The sequence below is a fragment of the Oncorhynchus gorbuscha genome, linkage group LG22, assembly GCF_021184085.1.
Source record: "Oncorhynchus gorbuscha isolate QuinsamMale2020 ecotype Even-year linkage group LG22, OgorEven_v1.0, whole genome shotgun sequence".
In the NCBI taxonomy this organism is placed as follows: domain Eukaryota; kingdom Metazoa; phylum Chordata; class Actinopteri; order Salmoniformes; family Salmonidae; genus Oncorhynchus; species Oncorhynchus gorbuscha.
Genome location: NC_060194.1, coordinates 31152630 through 31164203, shown reverse-complemented (window position 1 = coordinate 31164203; position 11574 = coordinate 31152630). Strand labels below are relative to the sequence as shown.

The following is an 11574-nucleotide window of genomic DNA, read 5'->3' as shown; positions in this document are numbered from 1 at the left end:
TTGCTGTTCCCCTTTTCTGTCACAGTAACTTTCCATATAAAAAGTTAATCTTCTCCATTCATTGACATACCATACACATTTATTAATCAGGTAACATAAGGTCAAATATAGTGACAGGAGTAAGTATATTTCAAGTTGGAACACAACAAACGAGCAGCAACGTGAACCACATGTCCACTGATACTTCCTTACTTCCCCTCTTGGCCTCTTTGTGTTTCGCTGTTGATGTGTTTATGTAAACTGGGTTGTTTGGGTATACAGGCCTCCAGTCGAACTAAGGTACACTCCATAGCCTGGCCTACCAACAGGAACCTTGGCATCTCTCACAATGCTTTCTTACATAAGTTTGTCTTGACACATCTGATGACATCCAGGAACAGTTGTTACTCCCTGTGACAGCCAGAGCTGGACAGTGTTGTTTCCATTGGACCTAATCAACACAAATTACTGTTGTACTGTGTTTCACCTTCACTGACCATAAGATAACCATACAACCATACATTCTATGTGAGGGTATATTAGCTGGCTGCCATGAGTTGGACCAAAGAGTGTGAAAACGTGATGATGACTTCATTCTGTTTTCTTTGCCTCTAAATTACAGCCAAAGACTGAAGAGGCTGTAATTTAGACGTTTCAAACATCTGTTACAGCGTTCACAGAAGGGAAGGTTTGACCTCAAATGATTAGTTGTCCAGAATACCCAGTGTACTGGACATTTAAGTCATTTAACATTTAAGTCATTTAGCAGACGCTCTTATCCAGAGCGACTTACAAATTGGTGCATTCACCTTATGACATCCAGTGGAACAACCACTTTACAATAGTGCATCTAAATATTTTAAGGGGGGTGAGAAGGATTACTTTATCCTATCCTAGGTATTCCTTAAAGAGGTGGGGTTTCAGGTGTCTCCGGAAGGTGGTGATTGACTCCGCTGTCCTGGCGTCGTGAGGGAGTTTGTTCCACCATTGGGGAGCCAGAGCAGCGAACAGTTTTGACTGAGCTGAGCGGGAACTGTACTTCCTCAGTGGTAGGGAGGCGAGCAGGCCAGAGGTGGATGAACGCAGTGCCCTTATTTGGGTGTAGGGCCTGATCAGAGCCTGGAGGTACTGAGGTGCCGTTCCCCTCACAGCTCCGTAGGCAAGCACCATGGTCTTGTAGCGGATGCGAGCTTCAACTGGAAGCCAGTGGAGAGAGCGGAGGAGCGGGGTGACGTGAGAGAACTTGGGAAGGTTGAACACTAGACGGGCTGCGGCGTTCTGGATGAGTTGTAGGGGTTTAATGGCACAGGCAGGGAGCCCAGCCAACAGCGAGTTGCAGTAATCCAGACGGGAGATGACAAGTGCCTGGATTAGGACCTGCGCCGCTTCCTGTGTGAGGCAGGGTCGTACTCTGCGGATGTTGTAGAGCATGAACCTACAGGAACGGGCCACCGCCTTGATGTTAGTTGAGAACGACAGTTTGTTGTCCAGGATCACGCCAAGGTTCTTAGCGCTCTGGGAGGAGGACACAATGGAGTTGTCAACCGTGATGGCGAGATCATGGAACGGGCAGTCCTTCCCCGGGAGGAAGAGCAGCTCCGTCTTGCCGAAGTTCAGCTTGAGGTGGTGATCCGTCATCCACACTGATATGTCTGCCAGACATGCAGAGATGCGATTCGCCACCTGGTCATCAGAAGGGGGAAAGGAGAAGATTAATTGTGTGTCGTCTGCATAGCAATGATAGGAGAGACCATGTGAGGTTATGACAGAGCCAAGTGACTTGGTGTATAGCGAGAATAGGAGAGGGCCTAGAACAGAGCCCTGGGGACACCAGTGGTGAGAGCGCGTGGTGAGGAGACAGATTCTCGCCACGCCACCTGGTAGGAGCGACCTGTCAGGTAGGACGCAATCAAGCGTGGGCCGCGCCGGAGATGCCCAACTCGGAGAGGGTGGAGAGGAGGATCTGATGGTTCACAGTATCGAAGGCAGCCGATAGGTCTAGAAGGATGAGAGCAGAGGAGAGAGTTAGCTTTAGCGGTGCGGAGCGCCTCCGTGATACAGAGAAGAGCAGTCTCAGTTGAATGACTAGTCTTGAAACCTGACTGATTTGGATCAAGAAGGTCATTCTGAGAGAGATAGCGGGAGAGCTGACCAAGGACGGCACGTTCAAGAGTTTTGGAGAGAAAAGAAAGAAGGGATACTGGTCTGTAGTTGTTGACATCGGAGGGATCGAGTGTAGGTTTTTTCAGAAGGGGTGCAACTCTCGCTCTCTTGAAGACGGAAGGGACGTAGCCAGCGGTCAGGGATAAGTTGATGAGCGAGGTGAGGTAAGGGAGAAGGTCTCCGGAAATGGTCTGGAGAAGAGAGGAGGGGATAGGGTCGAGCGGGCAGGTTGTTGGGCGGCCGGCCGTCACAAGACGCGAGATTTCATCTGGAGAGAGAGGAGAAAGAGGTCAGAGCACAGGGTAGGGCAGTGTGAGCAGAACCAGCGGTGTTGTTTGACTTAGCAAACGAGGATCGGATGTCGTCGATCTTCTTTTCAAAATGGTTGACGAAGTCATCTGCAGAGAGGGAGGAGGGGGGAGGGGGAGGAGGATTCAGGAGGGAGGAGAATGTGGCAAAGAGCTTCCTAGGGTTAGAGGCAGATGCTTGGAATTTAGAGTGGTAGAAAGTGGCTTTAGCAGCAGAGACAGAGGAGGAAAATGTAGAGAGGAGGGAGTGAAAGGATGCCAGGTCCGCAGGGAGGCGAGTTTTCCTCCATTTCCGCTCGGCCTTCCGGAGCCCTGTTCTGTGAGCTCGCATTGAGTCGTCAAGCCACGGAGCGGGAGGGGAGGACCGAGCCGGCCTGGAAGATAGGGGACATAGAGAGTCAAAGGATGCAGAAAGGGAGGAGAGGAGGGTTGAGGAGGCAGAATCAGGAGATAGGTTGGAGAAGGTTTGAGCAGAGGGAAGAGATGATAGGATGGAAGAGGAGAGAGTAGCGGGGGAGAGAGAGCGAAGGTTGGGACGGCGCGATACCATCCGAGTAGGGGCAGTGTGGGAAGTGTTGGATGAGAGCAGAGGGAAAAGGATACAAGGTAGTGGTCGGAGACTTGGAGGGGAGTTGCAATGAGGTTAGTGGAAGAACAGCATCTAGTAAAGATGAGGTCGAGCGTATTGCCTGCCTTGTGAGTAGGGGGGAAGGTGAGAGGGTGAGGTCAAAAGAGGAGAGGAGTGGAAGAAGGAGGCAGAGAGGAAAGAGTCAAAGGTAGACGTGGGGAGGTTAAAGTCGCCCAGAACTGTGAGAGGTGAGCCGTCCTCAGGAAAGGAGCTTATCAAGGCATCAAGCTCATTGATGAACTCTCCGAGGGACCTGGAGGGCGATAAATGATAAGGATGTTAAGCTTGAAAGGGCTGGTAACTGTGACAGCATGAAATTCAAAGGAGGCGATAGACAGATGGGTAAGGGGAGAAAGAGAGAATGACCACATGGGAGAGATAAGGATCCCTATGCCACCACCCCGCTGACCAGAAGCTCTCGGGGTGTGCGAGAACACGTGGGCGGACGAAGAGAGAGCAGTAGGAGTAGCAGTGTTATCTGTGGTGATCCATGTTTCTGTCAGTGCCAAGAAGTCGAGGGACTGGAGGGAGGCATAGGCTGAGATGAACTCTGCCTTGTTGGCTGCAGATCGGCAGTTCCAGAGGCTACCGGAGACCTGGAACTCCACGTGGGTCGTGCGCTGGGACCACCAGATTAGGGTGGCAGCGGCCACGCGGTGTGGAGCGTTTGTATGGTCTGTGCAGAGAGGAGAGAACAGGGATAGACAGACACATAGTTGACAGGCTACAGAAGAGGCTACGCTAATGCAAGGAGATTGGAATGACAAGTGGACTACACGTCTCGAATGTTCAGAAAGTTAAGACGTAGCAAGAATCTTATTGACTAAAATTATTAAAAATGATACAGTACTGCTGAAGTAGGCTAGCTGGCAGTGGCTGCGTTGTTGACTTTGTAGGCTAGCTGACAGTGGCTGCGTTGTTGACACTACACTAATCAAGTCGTTCCGTTGAGTGTAGTAGTTTCTACAGTGCTGCTATTCGGGGGCTAGCTGGCTAGCTAGCAGTGTTGATTACGTTACGTTGCGTTAAAAGAACGACAATAGCTGGCTAGCTAACCTAGAAAATCGCTCTAGACTACACAATTATCTTTGATACACAGACGGCTATGTAGCTAGCTATGTAGCTAGCTATGATCAAACAAATCAAACCGTTGTGCTGTAATGAAATGAAATGAAAAATGTGATACTACCTGTGGAGCGAAGCGGAATGCGACCGGGTTGTTGAGTGCGGAAGTTCTATTCTGGACCACCATTGATTATGGTATGATTATGGGGCTATTGGTTGAGTCAAAATCCTGCCTGCATTTGTCTGGTGGTGAGCTGCTATTATGTAAACTCATCAAACCCTAGGGTCCTCAAACTCAACTCTGGACCTCGAAGCGAGTTCCACTGCGTTTTTTTAAATTGTTCCCCTCTCATCAGGGACTGACTTAGACCTGAGACACCAGCTGTGTGCAATGAATTGTTAGGTAAGACAGAAAACCAACAGGCTCCGGCCTCGTAGAGTAAGGGTTGAATACCCCTGCCCTGGGGTATAGGCCATAGCCTAATAATGTCAGTCAAGTTCTCTGCCTCCCATGGTTAGCGACAGGGTCAGTTCCATTTAAATTCAGGAAGTAAACTGAAGGAGGAATCTAGGATTTTTAAAGCTCATATATGGACTTTTTCCACTCCTCTCAAGTGTTCAAAGACAAAACTCCTTGGTTGTCGGATGTGTGTGTACTGGTAGCGAAGTCAGGTGCAGGAGAGCAGAGATTTGTGAACAGGCGCACACTTTATTTAGGCAAAAGTGCAAAACAGTCACAAGAATTATGTTTAACAATAAACATCTTCGTGAAAAATAACACGGAAAAAACAAGCCAGTCTTGTGCATCAACAATACACACGTAACACAAACAATCTTACACAAAGACATGATGGGGAACAGAGGAATAAATACATGTAGATTGATTGGGGAATGAAAACCAGGTGTGCAGGGAACAAGACAAAACAAATGGATACATGAAAAATGGAGCGGCGATGGCTAGAAAGCCGGTGATGTCGACCGCCGAACGCCGCCCGAACAGGGAGAGGAGCCGACTTCGGCGGAAGTCGTGACATTGGTACTCCTCAGACACACGATGGATGCATTTTACTTCTGTGTGCGTCAATGCCCTCATTCCCCCCCCCTGTCCAAGTCTGCTTACGTAATACTGTCAGTGATGCATCTCTGTCTCTCTCTCTTTCCCTTTCATTCTTCTTTCATGCTGATGCCTGACATGTTAAGCAAATGAGAAGGTATAACACACTTTTTTTTTATTACAGACACAAATACACACACGTGCATGAGGGCCACTGCTGACCCAGGGGACTGGGTAATCTCACTCTCCAAGGCCGACGTGAGTAATGTTTTTAATCCGGTTGACACTCGTAAGGCCGCGGGGACGGTATTCCAGGGCGTGTTCTCAGAGCATGTGCAGAACAGCTGGCAGGCATATTCATTTTCAACCTTGTACCTGTCTGTAATCCCCACATCTCTCAAGCTGACCTCCATCATTCCTGTTCCCAAGACCTCTAAGGCTACCTGCAACAATGACTAGCAATCTATAGCACTCACATCTGTAGTCTGGTTATGGCACACATCAACTCTATCATTCCAGATGCCCTAGAGTCCCACTCCAATTTGCATACCGTCCCAACAGATCCATAGACGATGCAATTTCACTCCATACTGCGCTCACCCACCTACAGTACCAGTCAAAAGTTTGGACACACCTACTCATTCAAGGGTTTTTCTTTACTTTAACTATTTTCTACATTGTAGAATAATAGTGAAGACATCAAAACTATGTAATAACACATTTGGAACCATGTAGTAACCAAAAACGTGTTAAACATTTCAAAATAGATTCTTCAAAGTAGCCACCTTCGCCTTAATGTCAGCTTTGCACACTTGGCATTCTCTCAACCAGCATCACCTGGAATGCTTTTCCAACAGTCTTGAGGGAGTTCCCACATATGCTGAGCACTTTTTGGCTGCTTTTCCTTCCCTCTGCGGTCCAACTCATCCTAAACCATCTCAATTGAGTTGAGGTCGGGTGATTGTGGAGGCCAGGTCATCTGATGCAGCACTCCATCACAATCCTTGTTGGTCAAATAGCCCTTACACATCCTGGAGGTGTGTTGGGTCATTGTCCTATTGAAAAACAATGGATAGTCCCACTAAGCGCAAACCAGATGGAATGGTGTATCGCCACAGAATACTGTGGTAGCCATGTTGGTTAAATGTGCCTTGAATTCTAAATAAATCACTGACAGTGTCACCAGCAAAGCACCCCCCCTACCATCACACCACCTCCTCCATGCTTCACGGTGGGAACCACATATGCTGAGATCATCTCACAAAGACACGGCGATTGGAACCAAAAATTAGATCAAAGGACAGATTTCCACCGGGCTAATGTCTATTGCTCGTGTGTTTTGGCCCAAGTAAGTCTCTTCTTATTATTGTTGTCCTTTAGTAGTGGTTTATTTTCAGCAATTCAACCATAAAGACTTGATTCACACAGTCTCCTCTGAACAGTTGATGATGTGATGTGTCTGTTACTTTATTTGGGCTGCAATCTGAGGTGCAGTTAACTCTAATGACTTTATCCTCTACAGCAGAGGTCTTCCTTTCCTGTGGCGGTCCTCATGAGAGCCAGTTTCATCATAGCACTTGACGGTTTTTGCGACTGCACTTGAAGAAACTTTAAAAGTTCTTGATATTTCCGAATTGACTGACCTTGATGTCTTCAAGTAATGATGGACTGTCATTTCTCTTTGCTTATTCTCTTCGCTTATTGGCTCCCGAGTGGTGCAGCGGTATAAGGCATTGCATTGCAGTGCTAGAGGCATCACTACAGACCCTGGTTTGATACCTGGCTGTATCACAACTGCCCGTGATCGGGAGTCCCATAGGGCGGCGCACAATTGGCCCAGCGTCGTCAGGGCTAGGGAAGGGTTTGGCCAGGGTAGGCTGTCATTGTAAATAAGAATTTGTTCTTTACTGACTTGCCTAGTTAAATATGGACTTGGTCTTTTACCAAATGGGGCTATCTTCTGTATACCACCGCTACATTGTCACAACACAACTGATTGTTTCAAATGTATTTAGAAGGAAATAAATTCCACAAATGAACTTTTAACAAGACAAACCTGTTATGAAGCTAGTTGAGGGAATGCCAAGAGTGTGCAAAGCTGTCAAGGCAAAGGGTGGCTACTTTGAAGAATCTCAAATATAAAATATATGTTGATTTGTTTAACACTTTTTTGGTTACATGATTCTATACGTGTTATGTCATAGTTTTGACATCTCCACTATTATTCTACAATGTAAAAAATAGAACAAATAAAGAAAAACCCTTGAATGAGTAGGTGTTCTTAAACTTTTGACTGGTACTGTTGGTAAGAGTACCTATGTGAGAAGGCTGTTCATTGACTACAGCTCAGCGTTCAACACCATAGGCCACTCCAAGCTCGTCACCAAGCTCAGGACCCTGGGACTGAACACCTCCCTTTGCAACTGGATCCTGGACTTCCTGATGGGCCGACCCCAGGTGGTGAGGGTAGGCAACATGCTTTGTATGGCAAATGCACCGCCCTCAATCGCATGGCGCTACAGAGGGTAGTGTGGACAGCCAAATACGTCACTGGGGCTGAGCTCCCTGCCATCCAGGACCTCTATATCAGGTGACAGGTGCAGAGATGCATCTTTTAAATGCAAACATTCGCTAGCCAAAACGGACAAGCCAACCCACCAACTGTCCTGCAACTAAGTGGGTAAAAACAACCAGGCATATCCAATCAACAACTCAATGACTTATCAAAAACCACATAAAAACCTCTATTATATGTACAGCATTAACAGAGATCTCCACTACCGTTGCAGATCATGGCCCGCAGATCAGGTTAAAGACACTTACTGTATGAAAATAGACTTGGATGTATTTAGAGGTTTTATGATGAGTTGATGTTTGTGCATACTGAATGAAATGTAGGAGCTGGATTAGATGACCCACAAACACAATGAACTACTAGATTTTTTTTTATATATATATATATATATACACATTTGAGCCATCCATTCAACTCTAGATCCCCTCAGAAGTGGGTCAGCCAGAAACACAGCAGGTATCCCTTACTCTAAAATAACTATGGGCGGAGGATAGATTAAACTAGAGAAAGCAATGCCAATAAAACTAGGTTAAATATCAACTGTCCATACTGTGATATCTAGTCATTCACAACAGAGCATCAGGTTCCATAAATACATACATTTTATAAATAACATTAAAAAACAAATGGTCAAAAACATGATTTTCCAATATGGCCTATCATATCTTTAGAAAACGTCAAGATTTTAGAATAAATACAAATAATGTTATGGTATTAAAAACATTGGCACTTGTTTGACAAATCTACTCGTGATTAAATCATTCTAGTAGCTGCCACGATGCAGATGTTTTCATATTTACAAATAAACACAAAAAGACAGCCATGCATACAAAACAAGTTGTCATTGAACAGAAATATTACAACATAAAACGCTCCATATCGAAGCAGCCAATAACTCCAATATTACGAAGCAATTCATTTTTAAAAATCCTCAAAATAAATGTCTCCAGCATAGCAGTGCACATATGGAGTTATCCTCACTCACCGTCATCTCACCCCTTTGTGATCCTAGTTTACATACAGGGTGTGGAACCCTAAACCATCCCCTCAGACTCTGGATTCGCGGATATCATTGGAGAGCCCAGAGAGCTTCTCGTTGTTATGGGAACAGCTAAAGTCACATGAACAGGACTCTATGACCATGACGTCTTTGCTGAAAGTGTCTCCGTCCTCACAGCGGAAGCGAACGGCCACAGTCTGGGTCTGCTGAGGGGTGCAGCAGCGCCCGTCCAGGCAAGAACCACAGTACCTGGAGTGGAACTTCTTCACGCTGCTGCAGCCTGCATAGGTCAGCGTCACTGGACGACTGGCCTTCGCAATGCGACTACACTTCTTACCCTTCTGTTGGTGAGAGCAGAACAAGAACAATATGAAACAAAATATTGAGGTACTGGACACGCATGCGTTTCATCAAGTAATATCAGCATTGCTCCTGCCGGCTCGATTCCCACATATACTCAATATATCTGTAGAAGTAATTTAGGATAAAAGCATCTGAAAAATGACCGTATAATGTACAGACGCATACCTTCAGGAATGAGTAGGATGACTGGGAGCATGGGCGGACCTCACAGAGACGAGTCACCTTCACCAGCTTGCATTGGCTGTTGTTGTTGGAGACCCTGGAGGAAACTCCTGTACCACAGGACTTAGAGCAGGGGGACCAGGCTGTGGTCTGAGCCACACACCTCCTGTTCCCCTTGGACATCAAGCGACTCTCAGTTTTACTCCTGAAAGCTGTGGGGAAAGATGGCAAGACGATTAGTCAATGTGCATTGGATGGGTCTCACAAAACATGGACATGAGTTGAAATCTACATACAGATGGGGATAATAAATCGCTTTTCCATTTAAACTCTCTGTCTGGATGTATACCAAAGTTTTTTATCAATAGGAGCTCAATAATTTCACAAACTGAACCATTGGAATAAACAGAGTTCCATTGACTCACCAGCTAAAGACTTGAGTCCTCCTCTGATGAAAGACACCAGCTCGTTTCTCTTTGTGAAGTCATCATCAGAATGCTTATCCTTGCGGCCATCTTTGCTGACCTTCTTGTCCACTGAGGCTTTCCCCCTCTCCTCAGGGCAGACCAGCTCCTCAAAGCAGTGACTGGGCACTTTGACCAGCTTGGATATGGCACAGCCCAGTTTGGGCAGGGAGAGCTGCTGGGGGCACAGGGACACACACCCCAAGGCACCATCCATGCATGTACACTGGTGCTTGCAGTTGGCAGTGAAGCTCTCTCCATTCTGGTAGATCTTGCTGTTGTACTCACAGGGTCTTCCATCTGATTTGGCTGTTTGGAGAAGCAGACAGGGAGACTGTTACAATGTGAGTCAAGTGTAATATTATAATTATATAGAATGAACTGTAAATAAACCATAAGCATAATTCCTCATTTGTAATTAACAAGTTCATAACCGTAAATTCCTACAGGCAAACCCATTGGAGTCTGTACTAATTTGTATCAGTATTTCCAATACACTTGTATCATTAAAAAAAAAAAAACAGGTAAGTCAGTTAAGAACAAATTTGTATTTTCAATGAAGGCCTACCCTGGAAAAGTGGGCTAAGTGCCTGGTTCAGAACGACGGATTTTTACTTTGTCACCTCTGGGATTCGATCTAGCAACACTTTCCATTACTGGCCCAACGCTCTAACCACTAGGCTATCTGCCGCCCTAATCATACCTCGACAGATGCCTTTAGCTGTGCCATAACCAGCCCCAAAGTTGCACTCCAGTCCCTTGATGTGGTCGCATGGCTCTGTCTTGCTGCAGTCCTCATTGAGCTGCCTCGTGCAAGCTTTGCAGCATCCACAGCCGTCTGGCACGAGGCTGATTCCTGGAGCGCACCTGGCTAACTCAGGAGGACACGAACATTCGGAGGGACAAAATGCAGATACCTAAAATAACAAAAACATGTTATAAGATAAATTAATGTTCACTTCATTCATGTTATTACTTCTACAAATATTCACTTAATTTATGTTATTTGTTCTACAAATACTGTACTGTACAATGGAGTGAGGACTATCTGAATTAATCACCATCACCCACCCTCGGCATTGACAATCAAGCACAGATTTTAATTGTAGGTTACGATTAATTAATTAATATATATTTTCTTACCGAAGTAAAACTCCCATAAAGGAAAAAAACTAAGGAAAGCATCAACATATTCATGTCTATTGAAATAGTCTTCTTATCTTCCTTAGTAAAGAAAAGCCTCCTTAAGATTGATTATTCCAGACACGGAGCCCCCAATGTAGGCTTAACTACAGCGTGAATTACAAGGTATATATAGGCTTCTGTTTCGCTGGTGTAGCCTCTCATTTTTTATATCCGAAAGAGATCTGACGTAGCCTATGGGGTGAATTGTTCCAAAACTATGCGAGGAATGTCTCCCAATGTTCCATTCAAGCCAAGTACCACCCTGTCTACATTATGTTTTACAGGGATTATTTTTATTTTCTATTCCTTTCTTTTTTAGGCTATTTAATGTTGGAAACTGAAATCAAACACGTATTTAAAGTTTTTATTTTAAGATATTTTTATATGTTGGCTGTTATGTTCTGTCCTAGAGTGCAGCTGAGAAAATCTGGAAGAAGTTTATTATATTATATTAAGTTATATTCTCTTCTATTGTAGTTACCCTTTTTAATATCTATACCTGTATGATAATTGTTCTATTATGTGCTACTTTGGGGTGGCAGGCAGCCTAGTGGTTAGGCAGGCCTGGGCAATTCCAGTCCTCAGGGCCTGGTTGGTGTCACGCTTATCCCCCATCCTTAGCAAACAC

General features: G+C 45.6%; 1 protein-coding gene across 1 annotated transcript; it reads right to left on the bottom strand.

Annotated features, from left to right (window-relative positions):
- Nucleotides 1-7734: 7734 nt before the first annotated feature.
- On the bottom strand, nucleotides 7735-11062 carry LOC124010126 (CCN family member 1-like). Its single transcript, XM_046322490.1, has 5 exons — nucleotides 10905-11062; nucleotides 10465-10678; nucleotides 9723-10070; nucleotides 9301-9509; nucleotides 7735-9113 (listed from the first exon to the last, which is right to left on the bottom strand). Exons 1-5 carry the CDS (start codon nucleotides 10956-10958, stop codon nucleotides 8820-8822), a joined length of 1119 nt encoding a protein of 372 aa, XP_046178446.1. The 5' UTR covers nucleotides 10959-11062; the 3' UTR covers nucleotides 7735-8819.
- Between the last annotated feature and the right edge of the window lie 512 nt (nucleotides 11063-11574).